Here is a 19793-nt window from a genome sequence, read left to right as displayed (position 1 = left end):
CAAGGAGTTAAGAGCATTAAACATTTTCTTTAACAATATGCTATTTTCACTCAAAACCGGTTTACTCTTTTTAGCACAACTTCCAAACAGCTCAAGTTTTTTTTTTTTTTCTTTTGATTCTTTTAAAAGCATGAAACTTAGAGCATTGAGGTCTTAGATGACCAAAAGCACCACAATAATGACAAACAATGTATTTAGGTCCATTAGACTTTTTGGGAAGGGATCTAACAACAAAGGTTTGTTCTCTTTTTAACTTGGGGCATTGGGGTCTTATGTGACCGATCACACCGCAATGGTGGCAAGTAGGAACAAACTTAGATCCACTCAATTCCCTAGATTGGGACCTAAACAGAGGCTTAGGCTTAAGAGCCTTTCTCTCCACTTTTTGATTTCTTTTGTATGGAGGAATGTACATCGATTTGTCTTTTGAGGTAGAACACACAATAGGCACAAAATCGGGTACCACAACATGATTGCAACATATATTTTCTTCCATTTTAGTAGCAGGTTCAGCAATCAAACACTTGGCATGCATCTTAAGAGATTCATTTTCAGATTTAAGATCATCAACAAGTTTGTTAGACAAAACAAGTTTAGCATCCAAGTCCTTATTTAAACATTCAAACTCTTTCAACTTTTCAAGAGAAATTTCAGCAAGATTCTTATATTTCTCAACCAATTTGTTGGATTCATTGAGTTTAGCAATCAAATCATCCTTTTCACAAACTAACTTGCTCAAATTCTTTTGAAACTTCTATGCTCCTATCTTCAAGAGTTTGTCAACAACACCCATAGATTCAAGTAACATGTCATCACAATTATGAGGATTAACACTCATAGAGGCATTTTCACAAACACATGGCATGTTACAATCAACAATATCCATAGAAGCATACAAAGCATTATCCATGGCAAAACACACAAGGGGTCAAGGATCACACTTAGGTATTTAAACCACAACAAGTGTACTCGCTCTGATACCAAATGAAAGTTCAAATATGTGTATAAACACCCTTGAACGTTTAGACACCCAAATACAAAATAACCAATTCAAGCTTTATGACAAACAACAAGTGTGCGAAAAATGAACAAAAGCTATAAACAGAATTGGAAATCAATCTAAGCCAATTATAAATCACGTCCACAGCAGAAAATAAAAGGCAAAGATAAAGGGAAGAGAGATGCAAACACAAGGACAACACACGATGTGTTATCGAAGAGGAAACCGAAGCCCTCGGCGTAAAACCTTTCCGCTGCCCTCCAAGCGGTCAATAATCCACTAGAAAATGTAGTTAGGATACATGAACAGCAATAGACCCTCCAAGCCTAATCTACCCGATGTACCTAAGCCCTCTAAGCTTCTTGCTCCAACGAGGTTGCGCTGAACCTTTTTCTTTTCTAGCTTACCGGATTCCACTACTAGACCGTAGCATCCGCCATCCTTGGCATCTTCCAATGCTTCCCAAAGCTCCAAAAACAGTCAACACTCTATCTTGGTGTGGGTAGTGTTTGGATAGAAATCTCCTCTCAATAGGTATGACAATGAGAGAGGGAATGAGAAGAGACTACAAAGGTTTCTCTCTAAGAATGAGTAGCTCTCTCTAATTGGGTGGGTGTTTTGAAGAAACCTCTCTTAGGATTTTTCTTTCTGAATAGCCACACATATTTTGTGGGAATGAGGGGTATTTATACTGGTGTGATAATGAAATGCGAAGAGTCAGTTTTTCCCAAAACAGGGTTGGCTGGTGACTTGACCTCGCGACTTAAGTGAGTCACGAGTTCAAGCCGCGAGCTAGCTAAATGACCAGTCTGAATTTTTGTCCTGTAGTGCTCCAGCTGGCATGACTGTTCAGCTCCCCTGCATGCTTTGCGCGTGTGCAACTTTTGGTGGCTTGCAAGCCGCGAGTCCTAGTCGCGAGTCTCTGCTTCACTGTACTGTCTTGAGCATTTCTTCACACTCTCTCACACACTACCCTTACATGATTCCCACCTAAATACAGGATTTCTAAGTGTTATATTACAAGTAAATTTGTCACGGAATAAAGCCAACACATGGTTGATTAAATTCAACCTTACAAGAAGGGTTATATAATGTAAGGATTCATGCGCCAACAAGAGGGGTACCGAAAAAGAGAGGAATAATAAGAACATTAAGCTTCATGGACAAGATCCATGGACAAATTTAGTTCACTTCTGTACATCCACCATGAGTACCATGACTAACCACTGTCCAGTGACCAAAGCCTATCAGCCCACTCCCTACAAAATTTATTGTTTGGGCCTTTAACGTACGAACCCAATATCAGTTTGAGATTGTTACAAATTAAGTCCTTACAGATATTATTAGGTATAAAATGTAAATTGTCAATGTTTTTTAAAAAAAAAAAAAAATTATTGTGAAGCACTTTTTTTTTAAAAAAAAAAAATTTTACGATTCATTTATTTTAGACTTTTTGGTTTTTGTACTTAATAACTCACTTAGATAGATATTTATAATGTAATCCCACATTTGATTCTAAAATTAAGAAATAAAATTCTTTAAGAATAAATAATTTAGAACATATGACACAAAATTAGAACTCTAATTTAGAATTGTAATATGAGTTTCTCTCAACTTCATTTATTATTATATATATAGATATACAAATACAGTCATAATAATGCTAAACCATAGAAGTCTATATACAAATACAATTATGAATCCATATAAATGTCTATTAATAATTACCATAATTATCTTATTTCATATTTAAAAATAAAATTAAGAAAAAGAACAAAAATTATATATTAAAATTTTTTGTATATTGCACGAGTTACTTTTATATATATATATATATATATATATAGTTATTCAAAAAAATTTAGAAGGTCTATTTTACTTTTTTTTCTTATTAAAAATATTTGATAGTTGAGAGAATAACAATTGGAACCCTAAATATCTTATTGAAAACATTAAGAAATACCAACGAAATAGGTTACAAGGGTGACCGACAATGACAAATGACAAGTATAGTACGTGTAATAAAATGGCTTAACTTTGTCACATTCATTAGTAATTACAGTTTTTTCAGTAGGTATCGTCAAAGGACCCATAGTAACAAAAAATACTGAGACTTGACAATTCTCATCCCCTCGCACCATTCGGATAGTGTCTCACAATTCTCATTCAACATCAGGACTCATAATTTTTTTGCTGAATAAATCAAGACTCATATAATTGCAAGCTGAGTTTTTTTCAGTGGTATATTCAGATGAAGAGGAAGGGCATATTCTTCAGCTCAGGCCTTTGTTAGAAGAGTAGTTTTATACGTAGATTTAAACATTTGGTTGGAAGAATTGCCAACGGACTTAGAGGCTGTACTCCAAAAAGATTTCAATAATTAATAATAAAGTCTGCTTTTTTTTTTTTTTTTTTTTTTTCCCCTTAATGGGTTGTGCTTGTTTCTAGTGGCCAGTTCTCTTAGACACGTTGACATGTATCTAGTCTTGGACACATGTCCGTATCCCAGCGTGTCCAGTGAAACTGACCATTGAACACAAGTCAAATCCTTTCTTAATAATATATATTAGATCTGGTAGTAAATAAATCTAATTGATAATTATTATTAATTATTACGGTACAATCCAAAATATAATTTCCCTTACAGGAGAAAGAGAGAGAGAATAAGGTTACATCATGTCTCATTATTAAACTGCTATAAGAAATGCCTTAGATAAGAATTTGGAGGAGGCATGTTGGTAGATTCAGCCACTGTTAAATGATGCATTAATCATGGTAAATTGTTTTGTGGGTTGTTTTTGTTGGATGGGTGTGGCTTACCTCTAATATTTTTTTAATTGGAATCTCATTTTGTTTTATTGAGAAATTGTCACACCAACCACTAACTAAATAAAATATGGAGATTAAAACTTACTACCACTTGTCATTGTATATTTAAAACAATAGGTAATATCCAGTGAAGGTAAGCCAAATCCTAGTTAGATACTTGGATAAAAAAAGAGATGCTAATTAACTCTGTCGCTCATGAACTAAGTAGTATGTTTTGTACTCAATTTAATATCTCATATTTTTGTAATTGTATATCCCTTCCTCATGTTGTCATGGAGGCTTGGGAAAGAGATGTATGATGTATCTCTCTCTTTCAATAAAATATTCACATTTAAAAGTAATAATAATAAAAAACTAAAAGAAAATTTCCTCCAAATAAAAAAATGTCCTATATTGGATTGGATTTTATAATTGGATCAATCTAAAAATTTAATTAAATTTGTATTTTTAAAGATAAGATAGAATTTTATAACTGTTAATTTGATAAAATCACTATCATATTAGATAAATTATTTCTGATAATCAAATAAGACTTGAAAATATCATATGAAACAAATAGGCCAATAGACAATCATGATAGTGGTCAACCAAGAAAAGTCCAATCAGAAGAAACTTGCAGCCTACTTTCAAGGCTATTTAATCTGCACAACTTGTTGCTTGTTTTTTTGGTCAAGATGATCATTTATTCGAAATATAAACGCAACCATATTTTCAAAGATACGACCTAGGAAGGCATAGAATGATTCGAAGTTATTAGTGAAACCCTTCAAAGTGTTTCTAAGTACTCTACCTTTGTGTAAGTTTCCACTTCACAAAACAAAAACTCAAAGAAGTTTCAAATCTTTGGGATCGAAAACTGTGTCATCATAGTTTGTTTTCACCAGAAAAATTGGCTGAAAATGTCGGTATCATCAACAGAGAATGATAAGGGAAACACCAGCACACGTAGCAGCCCAACTGAGATGGATATGGAGGAAGAGACTCCAAGTGAACTGTTCGAGATAAACCAAGATGTACTCAGGGCTTCTATCGTGGAAGAGCATGAGCATGAGGGTAGTTTGTTCTCTTTTGATTTTCAAAACTGGAATGATAGAGTGTTTGTAGCTGTGGGGGCGGCAGAAGAGTCAAGCTCAAGCATGGATGCACTGGAGTGGACTCTGAGACACGTTGTTACTCCCTCCACTATGGTCCTTCTCATACATGTTTTCCCTGTCATGCGCTTCATTCCAAGTCCATGTAAGCTCTCTCTCTCTCTCTCAGATGTGTGTCTTGGTCAAAACCGTGTCATGGAAAACCTGTAATTAAAGTGTGAAACATATGTTTTAACAACCCTGCTATCAGTATTATTCTATTTATTCAGGGAAAAAAATTAGTACAATTCCATTCATATTTCAGTGCTTTTGGGAGATATACCATATGAACCATGCTGGTCTGGTACATCCTATTTTTTTAAAGGTTTTTGTTGACCATTTCCAGTGCCCCAAGGCACAAGTTAAAGCGTATGTAATGTTCTATTAAGTAACATTTATATATATATTTTTAAAGAGTAAAGTCAATGCACAAATATATAAAGAAAAGTACATGACAATGATTGCTTGAAAAAATTGTATTAAAAAAAATGTACATTGTAAAAATGTGATTTGAAATGGCATTACCAAAGGGTACTAGGCTGAAATCACAATAGCTAGTAGCTACAATTACAAATTCAATAATAATTTATAACCAATTTTCACCGGCTCCTTTGCTCAGTTGATGGATTAGATTGTGCTTATGTTTGGCATGAAGAAATGTTGATGGGATGAGCCAGTTATTGGCTGTTTGATAGAGAGTTCATTAGCAATCTAACTCTTGTTTCGGGCAACAGAATGAGTGATAAAATTAACATGTCATGTGATGATAGTAGGAATGATTCCAAGGCATCAAGTGAAACCGGAGATGGTGCAGGAATATGTGACCCAAGAAAGAGCCAAGAGGAAGAAGCTCCTTCAAGAGTTTCTTAACAAATGCTCTGCCTCCAAGGTACAAATCTTGAACAAACAATTTAATGCAACTTAGGGCAGGTTTGGTAAGAGTATTTAAATATAGTTTTTTTTGTTCTGCAATCTATAAAATAGTGGGTCCCACACTTGAAATTATTGTTTGGCTAATATTTTTTTAGTACCGTTTTTTTCTTGATTTAGATCAGGATTTTGAAAACCACTAAGGGGTGTTTTCAAGATATAGAAAATGTTTTTGATGATATAATTGTAAATAAATTGAAAACCGTGAACTCCGCATATTTGTCAAAACTCTTTTATCTTTTAAATTAAGAAACTTATCTTTATCATAAAAAGAATTCTCACACTTCAAATTTGAAACTTATCATTAAAAAAAATTAATGAGCTCTATTTCCTTATCATTATCTACAAAAAAAGGTAACATACAGACTTTTTGTAAATATATATATATATATATATATATTTTAAATCTCAAAAATAGAAATTGTCTCCCAAACAATTATTTTTTGTTTTTAGTATTTTAAAAATTGTTTTTAAAAGTGAAAGCCAAACACGTAAAATATACTTAGAAATTATTATCTGAAAAACTAGTTTCAAGTTCAATTTTTGAATTTTTTTTATACTATTTTGAAAACAAAAACAAAAATCCTCCAACCAATCAAACTCTTATATGGCTTACATGTGAAGGTAAATCATTTTTTTTTTATTATTATTATTATTATAAATAATGAAACAGGTGAAGGTTGATGTTGTGCTCATTGAAAGTAGTAACATTGCTAAGGCTATTGTGGAGATTATTCCTATTCTCAAAATAAGAAAGCTAGTGATTGGAACCGCACAATCAAGTTTAAGGTACAAGTATCCAAGGATACAACAATAACAGCGTTTAAGAAATTTTGAATTTCCAAAGCACATTTCTTATTAGTAGCTATTCTGTTATTCAAATTTGAAAGGAAACTGGTGTCGAGGAGAGAGAGAGGAAGCGGGATTGCTAATTGGATCTTTCAGAATGCACTGGATTCCTGCGATGTTAAGTTCATCTGTGAAGGGAAGGAAGTTATTGACCAGATGATTGGATGGTCACATCGAATCAGCAATGGAAATAGTTTCAGGTCCATTAAAGAAGAAGAAAAACCCAATAGTTCCTTCTGGCTCAAGTGCTTTATATGTTAGAAACAAGTATATATAAGCTACATGTAAACACAGTACTTCACTAATTAATTGAGGTACATGGTCTCATTAATGGCACAGATATCTCTCCTCGGAGTTTTAGATTAAAGCTATCGGGGTTGCATTTTGATCTGAAAATATATCTGTATTTGTTCACGTTTATATTTAGAGAGCATAGAGTTATATGCTTAGTTTTATTTTGATACCCTTTTATTTCATTGTCTGTTTCATTCAATCTTTGACACCATGATTAATTGAAGCTTGGGGACCACAAGAATTAAGCAAGTCCAAGCTACTGTTACCCTTCTTTTTGTAACTCAGCACCTTGTAATGTGAAAAGTCTTGTGCTTGCGCCTAAGAAAAGAAAGAATCACAGTTCAAATAATACAACTTATATATGCATATTATGTTTTTCAGTCTATATAAATAGTTTTCTGAAAGAAATTACATTTTAAATGCTGAAGTGTCCAGACTGATGTATGATCAATCAAGCTTAACGAAGATGGCTCAAAGAGCCATGTATTTTGGTATTTTTATACTCAAAAGAACCAAACCTGATGTATCCAGATTAAAAGAACCAAACCTGATGTATCCAGATTGATGTATGCTGATGTATATGACAGAGAGCATTGATGCAGTTATGCAAATCAATTTGAAACTGTTAATGGCAAGACCAAACATACAAGTCCCCATTAACTTTCAATAAAATAACTTCATAATCACCACTATCAATCCCTGAAATGTTGTTCAAAACAGTTCTCCGCCAACAGAAACCGTTTAATACTGATCATCACTAAAAGAAATCAAACTCAAGATAATTATCAGAACCTTTCTGATTGGGAGCAGGCATAGTGGGAGCAGTCTTTTCACTCGTTGACGCTGTTGGGGCAGGTATTCTCTCCACCTCAATGGGCTTTGGGATCTCAGGTGGAGTCGCACAGCGTATCAATGCCCAATTCACACCTTCAAAGAAGGGATGTTGCTTGATCTCAGTTGCCCCTCGTTTATAAGCCAATCTATGCTGTGGCTCCTTTATAAGCAAACCCTTTATAAGATCCCTTGCTGCAAAACTGACAACCGGTGATTCTGGAAAACGAAGAGGCTGACCTACAACATTGAACAACGTAGCCCGATTTCCTGATCCCTTAAAAGGAGTTTTACCAAACAATAGCTCATACAGAAAAATTCCAAAAGTCCACCAATCTACGGCACTTCCATGACCTTCACCCTTAATGATCTCAGGTGCCAAGTACTCATGGGTCCCAACAAATGACATAGACCGTGCATCAGTTGGTTCTGCCATGAGCTCAGGTAATGGGCTGACTTGGTTTCCTATCTCATTTTTAGGTTTCCGGTCCTTCTTAGACTTGCTTGAAAAGAGGCGTGGTGAGAAGCATGTTGTAGGGACTACACAGGATGGCTGAATGCAGGAAGGCTCAATGCAAGCTGGCTGGACACAATACACAGTGTTCTTTCGTAATGGATCAGACTCCATAAATGAGGTTTTCACAAGAGTTGGACTAACAGCACAACGGAGGGAGAGGTCAAAGTCAGAGAGCATTATATGTCCATCTTCCCTCACAAGGACATTTTCTGGCTTAAGGTCACGGTAGACAATCCCAAGCATGTGGAGGTACTCCAGAGATAGCAGGACCTCTGCTACATAAAATCTGCAAGTTAAATGAAATAAAGAATTGTCACTTTCAAGTGCCATATGGAGCACCAATATGTTTTTAACCTCTTTTTTCCTCCATAGTTAGTAAGATTATTTAAGATCAGGGTAATAAAGAAATTTTGTATCAGGTACAAAGGTGGGACATTGTTTTAGAAAACAAGATAAACATAACTCCAGTTTTGGAAGCTGAATTATTTGAATACAGTATCAACCTTCAGAATAATTACAACCTCCTAGATGGATCACAAGAAAGTAAAATTGACACTGTTTCATGATTCAACCATTCTTTTTTGTTTTATGATAGATACAACGGGGTAGGGATACTCGAACCCTGGACATCTCTGTTGGAAGTGCCAGGAGGTGCCAGTTGAGCTACAAAGCTCTTGGCAATTCTTGATTCAACCATTCACCACCTTAACTCTTCATTTTCGAAAATAGTTTATCATTTGGCAGAGGTTATGGTTTACCACGAGGCAGTTCTTGAGTTTTGATAAGTTTTGGAACTGAAGCCCATAAAAGAATCTGGCATACAGATAATTGTTGAAGACATGCAATTAAACTTCATTCAAGGCTCTGGAGGACGCAACTTGGCACCATGTCAAGAACATTCTGATAAAGATATAATTCCAGGTTTCATTGGTAATAGGGAGTTTTGAGGATACAGCCTAAGAAATTTGTCTATAAAAGTCAAGTTTCAGACCCAAATTAACATGGATGGGAACTATTTTGCCAGATGGTCCCCATTGGGGGACTGATAAGAAAATTAACTCAACATACAGAAGTAAAGCTTCTTAGGAGGAGAACAAAAGGCAAAGGCCATAGCATAGAAATAATACAACATACACAGGATACAGTTAATGCTCATAAACAAGCAGCATGTATAACATATTCCTGAAAGCAATAAAATAAAATTGTCCCTTCAAGGATAGGATAGGTTTAACCATCTAAGGCTTGAAGTATAAACAGATAATATTAGATAAGCTGAAAGTGAACAAGCATGTCAACTAAAATAAAGAGAAGAAATTAGAATGGTTAAGCTTGCTTAACATACTTGACTGCCTGCTCAGGAAAATGCTTGCCTGGTTGCCTCTGCCTAAGAGTGTGCAAGTCTCCTCCAGGACAGAACTCCATTACCAAGCATGAGAACTTATCTGTCTCGAAGTGGGTGTACAATGTTGGAAGGAAGGGGTGATCCAGAGATTGCAATATCTCTCTTTCTGTCTGAGCACGAAGCAGCTTCTTACGAGTTGCAAGAGAACCTTTGTCCATAACCTTCATTGCAAAATAACATTTAGTTCCACTTAACTCTGACAGATAGACACTGCCTATATCACCACAACCCAGCCTTTTCAGAAGTCTGAAATGGGTCAAACCCAAAACCCCATCTCTTGTTCGAACAGCTTGGATGGCTTCCCATCTCAAGTCATTTGCTTTGTGAGGCTTGCTAATACTACTACTAAAGCTGCTACAGGTGCTCTCATCGCTTACATCACTGCTTGTACTTCCTCTACACATACTGCTCTTGCCACTCTCAACAAAATCAACACGATCACTAATCTTGGCACTTCCACTGGTCTTGGCAAGACTGCTGTTCCCATCACTAACTTTAGCACTCCCATACTCCGATGTCTTCTTTTCTTGATCAACAGAACTTCCCAGTGAGCCTCTTGTCTCATTTACGGTAGAATCTACCCCTGTTGATGCTTGCTCAAGACCCTGTGCGGAAGAACTTGAATCAAATTTATTATTCAAAGAATCAGACAACCCCTTTTGACTAGAATTTGGTGACTCCTTTTTAGCAGCTTCACCCTTAACCTGCTTTGATTTGTTCTCAACAGGTTTTGGTGATTGTTCAGGAGGAACCAACTCAGTTTTGCTTGCCTTTGAAACCTGCAGAGGTGAAGGCCTGCGATCATTTGCCTCAACCGTTTGAACAACAGCTGTTTTCTGTCTCTGTTTCATGGAAGCTCTTACATCAGTTTTTGAGGCCATCATAGGTAATAAAGAGTTTTAGAATATATCAGATTGAAGAAATCCATAGCTCAGCATCCATTATCAAAAGACCATATCTTGCACTAGCAGCCAACATATTTCTGCTAATCTGCCAAACCAACATTTCATCAATTATAGGCATCACAGATAAATTATTGGAGAACCATTACAAAGTGAACTAAACATTTATTTTAGACGACTTTTTACATCCTAATCTACAGAGAGAGAGAGAGAGAGAGAGAGAGAGAGAGAGAGAGAGAGAGAAGCCCGGGACGTATATCATAAAGTCCATTAATAAGAAAGAATAAGACTGCATAAATCTATTGGAAACATTTAAGCGAAGATCACAAAATTAGCTGATAGAGCTACAAATAGAGAACTTAAAGTTAAGCTTAAAATGAGTAAAATTGTAAATTCACTTTGTGCAACAGTAAAACCTAAGACCCAACTACAAATTTATATCAAATTCTTTCCAGAACGAAAATAATTCAAACACAAAGCTGCATGCAGACCTTGATCATATGATATTGAAGAAATATAATTCTAAGATTACAAGTCATAGCTATCTAATTCAATATGCAATCTTTCCTCCACCAAAATAAAGGTATATAAACTAAAACCAATAACAAAAATAATAAAAAGGACAAAAGTAAAAAAAAGCAGAACAACTAAAAAAGATTCAAGGACCACAAAAAAAGCAAAGAATCAGTCTTGCTAGTTAGCCAATTAGAAAAAAAAAATGCAAATTCTAAACAGACTTTAACCAATCTCACATATATGAAAATAAAATCAGTAAATTAACTATAAACCCATGTACATAAGCATGAAGAGGGGTTCCAATTAGAGTAAAAACCAGATCTTTATCCCACAAAAACATAGCTTTGGGTAGAAACCCAACACAGATCCAACAAAAGAAAACGACCCAGGTGAAAAAAACAAGAGTAGAAGGTAAAGTAATGCAAAACCCATGAAGAAAAACTAAGGAGGCTAAAAGGGTAAGAGAGAGTTGGCCCAGAAAAAGTACCTAAATCCAAGGATCACAACAACAACAACAACACACTTGACTTGAGACAGGTTTTGCTTTGCTTTGCTTTGGGCAGTGGCAAAAGAAAAGCACTGTAGAAAGGTAGTTTCCTCCTGAGACCTTAAAATACCTGTTAAGACTAGAAAGAGAGAGAGGAGATGGAGAGAGAGAGTATGAAATCAAAATGGAAATAGGCCTCCGGTTCTGGTGGGTGGATATTAGGCAGAGAGAGAGAGAGAGAGGGTCAAACACAAATGTAAGGCGAAAATGGGTAATTACCCATAAAAATCTAACTATTTAGTTAGTTGGCCCGGTTTGGAAACATATTGGAATTCTAGCAACTCGAGCTTCAAAGGCTCGATTTTGGGCCTGTAAATCGAGTCTTTGAGGCTCGATTTGCATGTTCTACTCGGGTCTGAGTTGGCATTATTTCCACGTGGGATCTACTTGTAAATCGAGTCTTACAGACTCGATTTACATTTACAGTAAAAAAAAAAAAAGATTTTGCCTTTACACCTTCTCACCTCAACGACCACAAAACCACAGCAACAACAGCAATCCTAACAAAACCACCAACAGAAGAAAGAGAAAGTTAAAAAAAAAAAAAAAAAAAAACCCAGAAATAGGTCGGCCTGACCCAGGCCGCGCGAGCCCAGGTCGCAGGCGACCTGGGCTCGCGCGGCCCGCCTGCGGCCTGGGTCGCGCGCCTGGGTCGCCTGCGGCCTGGGTCGCAGGCAACCTGTTTCTGGGCGCGACCCCAAGCCGCGCTGGTGAGAGAAGAACCCAGAGAAGGAAGAAAAAAAAAAAAAAAAAACCAGAAACAAAGAGAGAAGAACCTAGATCAGAGAAAAGAGAGAAAGATCTAGAGAAAGCTCACCTCACCAGCGCGGCCTGGGGCTGGCGCGGCCAGGGGCTAGCGTGGCATGGGGTCGCGCGCGACCTGGGTCGCAGGCGACCGTTTCTGGGTTTTTTTTTTTTTGAATTTCTCTTTCTTCTCTTGGTGGTTTTCTTTGTTAGGATTGCTGTTGTTGCTGTGGTTTTGTGGTTGAGGTGAGGAGGTGTAAAGGCCAAATCTTTTTTTTTTACTGTAAATGTAAATCGAGTCTCTAAGACTCGATTTACAAGTAGATCCCACGTGGAAATAATGCCAACTCAGACCCGAGTAGAACATGCAAATCGAGCCTCAAAGACTCGATTTACAGGCCCAAAATCGAGCCTTTGAAGCTCGAGTTGCTAGAATTCCAATATGTTTCCAAACCGGGCCAACTAACTAAATAGTTAGATTTTTATGGGTAATTACCCATTTTCGCCCAAATGTAAAGTAAGCAAAGCTCTTTTTTTATGGTTGAATAAAATTCTATTGGTTGGATTATATCGTCCCGGAACTAAAGGGGTCCGAATCACCAACAGGTCTATGTTTTGTGGTCTTGCACCTGTCTGTCATGCCTTTACCCACATCCTTCATTCTCTCTTCTCTTTCTCACATGCCTAATTATCATTTTGCCCTTCTTTTATTTTTTTTTTCTCTCTTCCTATATCCAATTCTTATCTCATCTAATTGTTTCGTTGTAAAATATTTTTAGTGCATGTTTCATTGTCAAATTTTGATCAAACTTTTATATATATATATATATATATATATATATATATACAAGAAACGTGTGTAAAAAATAAAAATTGTAGGGAACTGCAGCTTATTGTATTTATTTTTGCAACTTTATGTTATATTTTTGCAACTTTTAGATTGTGAGGTAAGCTTTATAGAGAAAAAATATATTAAAATAAATTTTAGGGTTAGTTATATATATTTTTTTCTTCTATTTATTTCATTTTTTTATTAAATAGAACCCATTTTAATACAATCTTGACAAGCATCACACGGTACTTGTTAACATTTGCCAAAATGGTAAAATATTTTACCAAAATACTTTTTATAAAATGTTTTCTAGAATGGAAACCGGGTAATTTCTCTCTCCTTACATGATACTATATTAAATTACTTATTGTCTCAAAAAATCCTACATGTTGAGCCTCATCTATTAAAAAAGTACTTTCAGGCTCCACGTGAGGGAGAATGTTAAGACTATGTGATTAAATAATTAAAATTTATCGTATCTTAATAGTTTAAACTTTTGGGACAATCAATAATTTAACTTGTTGGGAGGCAGCGCGTAGGCTTGCCAGTTTGCATCGGCACGAAGGCTATGCAAATTGGTAGCGTTTTTTTTACTAGGGTTTTGTTGATATAGCGATTATGTAAATTAATCTGGTGGTTGGGTGCACTGATCGGGTCAAGGTTGCACCAATTGAGTGGTTGTAAGTGGATTCAATCAAATTTGTGCATCTTTGATTGTTTTGTGGGTGGATTTGATTGGGGGTTTTCATTAATCCAAATATCCGATAGGTTATGTGTGGTAGTGGATCAGTTGTAAAATAGAATTTAAAGTAATTTCAATTGGGTTTAAACAAATAAAATAAGTTCAAATTAAACTTTTTTTTTGTTAATGTTACATAACTTAATAATTTTGTATTTTTTTTAAGAATATATTGGCCCCATATACCCCTACACCACTCTTGCAACATATAATCAATACTATCTCAACTATAAAATATTTAAATTTCCACTTTTGTATTTAAAATTATATTCAAAATACTAGTTTATATATGAATTGGATATTTTTTTTTTTGAGAAACATGGATTGGATATTCAATATGTTAATATAAATATTATAAGTGATGTAACACTAACAAGTATTACATCAAGATCAAGGTAACTTGATTCTAATCCTAGACAAATTATATATAAAATAAGATTAATTCAACATTTACTTTATTTTATTTCTTATTTTGTTCAGTTACAAATGAATCAAATTTTGTAATCATTCACACACATATAATCTTCTTTTATGTTGATGGCCCGCTTAAAAAAAATCTTTAAAAAAAAAAGTTCTAAAGAGGGAAGACCCTTGGAAACATTGGTTAGTTCATGTGCAAGAGAGATAAATACTGTTTAAAAATAATTTGCACTGATTTTATGTATACGGTCCTCACTAAAAATAAAATAAAACATTTATAAAACCTTCTTATGGTTGGCCTGTTATATATATATCAATCTATTTGGAGAGTTTGTAAAACCTTGATGAAATTGAAAATAGTGAACCATAGATTTCCTAATCCCTATTATGTGAAATTGTGAATAATGATGTCTGATATATATACAAGTTTGAAATAGTTAAGTTAATGATGAAAGAAACACTAAGAACTTGCTTTTTATATCTATCTTTACCATGAAAAAATCGATGAGAACTAGAATTTAAAAAGTGGCATGATGAAGAGTTCAACTTCATGTTTTTTATTGGAACATAAGTAAAATTTTAATAGAAAAATAGAACGGATATTCAAAATTGCAGCTACAAAATTTACATAATATGAATTACGACTTAATTAGATTTATCAGCTGACCATAATTAGCCATTCTAAAACTAATTTCCCATAAAAAAGACTAACAGAATATGTTGTTGTTTAATTGCTCCATTGTTTTCTCTTGATGATTCGAAAATTCTTGGTAGCTCTTAAAATTACTAGAAGAATGAAATGTAAAGCGAGTGCTAATTTTTATTATTATTTAAATTTGAGATAGAATTCTACTTTAACCTAATTTAAGTGTATATGTGTATAAAACTTCCTCTTGGAGCCTTGACCTCTGGCCCTTACCCTCCACTCAACAAGAACTTAGGGCACGTTTGGTACACTGTAATGATTATTACATGGGAATAGGAATAAGTATTACAAGGAATACATTAAGTTGGAATGTAACAAGTATTACTATTTATTAGTTTGGTGACCATTTAGGAATAGAATCTTAAATATGCATCCACAATTTAGTAAAGTGTAAAAAGAAAATGTAATTAAATCATTTTTAAGTCAAATTTCCTAAAATACACTTATTTTAAATAGAGCTAATAATTAACAACAAGAAAAATTTATTTTCTTTTCTTTTGAAAATGTGGCAACTAATGGCTTTTTAGAAAATTTTTTTAAAAAGTTATTACATAAGGTGAAGGAATAGATATTCAATATTTTTGATAAGGAATAGTCATTCCTCATTTTGAAGAATAGCAATTTATAAGGAATAATTATTTATTGTAATAAAAACATAACCAAACAACTGAATAGTTATGCCATAGGAATATCTATTATATTACAGTGTCTATTACAGTCTATCAAACGTGTCCTTAGGGTATGTTTGATACACTGAATGAGGATTACGACAGGAATTGTAATCTTTATTACTTGTTGTAATGTAATAACTAAACCTATTCATTAGTTTGGTTGTGAGTTATAATATTAGAATGAAACTTAATATTTATTTTAGGAAATATTTTACTCATACAATTATATTTCCTTAAAAATTGTTATTTTTAAATTTAAGAGAGATATGTGTTATTTTTTATGATTTTTTATTTTTATAATTGTTAGATGGATATAGAAAGTTTGTTTACTTGGAAATATATTAAGTTTTGCAATTATTGCATTTATTAAGGAATAACTAATACGACTTTTTAAAGAGGAATAATTATTCCTCATTTTGAAGAATAGCTTTTCATAAGGAATAACTATTTATTGTAATAAAAACATAACCAAACTAAAGAATAACTAAATCCTAGGAATAACTATTACATTACAGTGTCTATTACAGTCTACCAAACATGTTTTTAGGGTACATTTGGTATGCTGTAATAGCTCCTGTAATGGAATAATTATTTAAGTATAATAGTAAGTCGGTCATTTGGTTGCATCTTTATTATATGAATTAGTTATTACATTGGAATGACTATTTTTTAAATTGAAAAATTGTTATTCTTCTTTAAAATGGATGTAATAGTTATTCCTTAGTGTATATAATATGTTTTAAAATTAATATATTTCTAAAAATATAAAGTTTTCTTATACATCATATTTTACAAGCTTTCCATATGTAATAATTAAACTTATGAATAGTAATAGTTATTCCATTACAATGTCTTCTATTCCCAGTAATAAAGATTATTATTTTTAATGTAATCTACATTCAGTGTATCAAACGTACCCTTATATTTGTGAACCGACTATCTCACCAATGATGCGTGATGGTTAGCAAGCACCAACTAGAACTAGCCAATTGAGCTACTCTTATAGACAATTACTGTCAATATTAATGCATATAGCCATTAGCCTCATGATACGAATACAATAACTTCATTGTTTGTGCCGACATGGTTACACAAATTTGGCACCTACTTTTCTATTACAGTTGATACTACTGAAGGCAATGGACCAATGGCTGATGACTAATGATTTTGTTGTTAAATGATTGAGTTGATAATAGAACTGCATGACTAAATTAACTGAAGGTGTGGTGGTCGTTATAACAAATTAGAATGGTATTGAAGTCCTTTGAAGTTATAGCTATCCATTTCCATTTAAGACTGTCAATGGAGAACCAGCTTTTTCTTCTAATGCCCTATTGGCTTTTGAAATTGCTTTCATTACTAAATTTGTTGTTGCAACACAAGCCAAGCACGGGCCCAAACTCTAAAATGCTATGGCTTCTGATGGGACATGGCATCACATTTGGATCACTCAGTCTCAAAAACCATGTGTGTGTGCGTGAGAGAGAGAGAGAGAGATTTTGTGTTGTATAAACAAATGAATCTGTATGAGATTTTCATTCCATGTTAGGTTAAAATTCCCTCTTCGGAAAATCTCATGAAGTGGGTGGAAGGGTTAGTGTGTGTATAGAATTTTATTTTATTTTATTTATTATTATTATTATTATTATTATTTTTTATGGAACATAAAGGGTTCTACACAACTGTACGAGGTCCCAAGTAATCATACATCACATTGATTAATAAATGACCAAATTAGCTAGTTGGAATTCATAACCATTACAATATTAGCAATATTGTACTAATATGTGTGATACTTTTAGATAATTTAAAAGCACCCCCATCTTTCCAGAAGAGATCCCAAGTCTCTCCATCTGGCAAACAGAGAGATGTGCAATAAAGCAAATCTTCATTTGCTAGGTGACATTAAATTCATATATTATATGACCCAAAAAACAATGTTCACTACAAAAAATCATACTAACTTTGTTTCAACAACCAGCATGGAAGATCCTTTTTAAGGTTTAACCACTATATTTTTGTATTGTTATTGACTTAGCCACAAATATGAAACTTGTGTGTAGTGTGGTTCCTTTGAAAAGTTGGAGAACACAAAATTCCTCTAATTAAAATCAATCAAACATATTATCAAAAGGAAAAAAAAAAAAACAAACAGCATTCTGACCTAATATCTCTTCGACATTACTAATTAATGCTTCAAAGACTTTTTTTTTTACTATCTTTTTAAAATTAAAAAAAAAAAATATATATATTTATATATATAATAGGTATGGAAATGGGAAACATAAATACCAAATTCGTCATCAAGTGACATAAAACGACAACAAATCAACTTTGGGCAGCGACTTTCATGTGGCATTTTTTTTGTTAGGTTTATCTTGTTGTCTCATGGACAGCTTTGTATTGGTTTAAGTCATAATCCATGTCGCCCACCCATAGCCATATGATACTTGTGTGTTAATTAATTAGTGTTAGTGGTTTTCGAATTGACTTGATTATGTTAGGAGTTTGAGAATGAAAATCAGTGCTCCTTACACTCTGGTTTTGGTTTTGCCAATCTACAACCTAGTTTATATATAACTCAACGTGATAGATATTTCAGGACTTTTTTTTTTTTTTTTTTTTTTTTTGTTGATAATTTGATAGGCAACAATGGAGATAAAAGGGATTTAAACTTTAGATGTCTTTGTGAGAAATACCAAGAGGTGCCAATTGACCTACCAACTTTTGTCAGTTCAAAACTTTTAGGGCACATTTGATATATTGAATGAAAATTATAATAGGAATTGTGATATTTATTGGGTTTGGCTTACCTCCATTACTTTTTTAACTAGACATGTCCTTTTATTTTAAATAAACAATGGCAAGTGGTAGTGGGTTTTAATCTCCACATTTTATTTAGTTAGTAGATGATGTGACAATTTTTCATTAAAACAAAATGAGATTCCAGTTAAAAAAATACTGGAGATAAGCTAAACCCATATTTATTACTAGGAATAAGAAGTGTTGTAATGGAATAGCCAAACCTATTCATAAGTTTGGTTGTGAGTTGTAATATTAAAATAAAACTTAAGATCTATTTTAGGAAATATCTTACTCATACAATTATATTTCATAGAAAATAATATTTTTTTAAAAAAATTTGAGAGAGAAATGAGTTATTTTTTATGATTTTTTATTTCCATAATTGATACGTGAATTTGGAAATATATTAATATTAGAAATTATTACAACATTTTAAAAATAGCTATTCATAAGGAATAACTATTTTCTGTAATAAAAACATAATCAAATTACTGAATAGATAAATCATAGGAATAACTATTATATTATTGTGTCTATTATAGTCTACCAAACATGCTCTTAAGATAGTGCAGGCCTAAGTTAATTTATTAAACCCCTAATAATTGAATATAATTACACTTTACTTAGCTATAGTGCTATCCCCAATTTGTTTTTTTTTTTTTTTTAATACAAGATAGAAATTATACTCTAACCTAATTTAAGTGATATGTGTGTGAAGTTTCCTTTTGGAAACTTGAACCCTGACCTTTACCCCCTGCACCCCATAAGCACTTATACTTGTGGAATGCTCATCATGCCAAGGGTGCACGGTAGTTTTTGATTTGTTAAGATATGGTTTAAAAAGTTATAGTTTTATTCATTTATGAGAGGATCAAATTCTTTAATATTCAGTTTCTAAAAAAAATAAAAATCTTTAATATTCTTTTAATCTCAAATTGTTCAAATTTGCATGTATAAATGGAACACGGTTAGGGTCAGGTGGCTTGTGCAATGGACTCGATATAATGTGGTCATTTGTCCAATACTTACCATATATCCACATCATATTAGGTCTAGTGCACGAGACGCATTAAACCCAAACCTCTTTGTGCAAATCACATGCGTAGAAATCTCAATGGTCACTGCAATA

The 19793-nt window shown here is 33.5% G+C and overlaps 2 protein-coding genes across 2 annotated transcripts; one reads left to right on the top strand and one right to left on the bottom strand.

Annotated features, from left to right (window-relative positions):
• Positions 1–4485: 4485 nt before the first annotated feature.
• On the top strand, positions 4486–7341 carry LOC115989570 (U-box domain-containing protein 35-like). Its single transcript, XM_031113328.1, has 4 exons — positions 4486–5065; positions 5730–5848; positions 6563–6678; positions 6780–7341. The coding sequence occupies exons 1-4, from the start codon at positions 4729–4731 to the stop codon at positions 6997–6999; spliced, it is 792 nt and encodes a 263-aa protein (XP_030969188.1). The 5' UTR covers positions 4486–4728; the 3' UTR covers positions 7000–7341.
• Positions 7342–7575: 234 nt separating this feature from the next.
• On the bottom strand, positions 7576–13041 carry LOC115989569 (serine/threonine-protein kinase D6PKL2-like). The gene is made up of 4 exons (XM_031113327.1): positions 13004–13041; positions 11688–11943; positions 9723–10772; positions 7576–8666 (listed from the first exon to the last, which is right to left on the bottom strand). The coding sequence occupies exons 3-4, from the start codon at positions 10664–10666 to the stop codon at positions 7790–7792; spliced, it is 1821 nt and encodes a 606-aa protein (XP_030969187.1). The 5' UTR covers positions 10667–10772; positions 11688–11943; positions 13004–13041; the 3' UTR covers positions 7576–7789.
• Positions 13042–19793: the final 6752 nt, after the last annotated feature.

The sequence above is a fragment of the Quercus lobata genome, chromosome 5 (genome assembly GCF_001633185.2).
Source record: "Quercus lobata isolate SW786 chromosome 5, ValleyOak3.0 Primary Assembly, whole genome shotgun sequence".
Taxonomy (NCBI): domain Eukaryota; kingdom Viridiplantae; phylum Streptophyta; class Magnoliopsida; order Fagales; family Fagaceae; genus Quercus; species Quercus lobata.
This window is presented reverse-complemented; position numbering and strand designations above follow the sequence as displayed.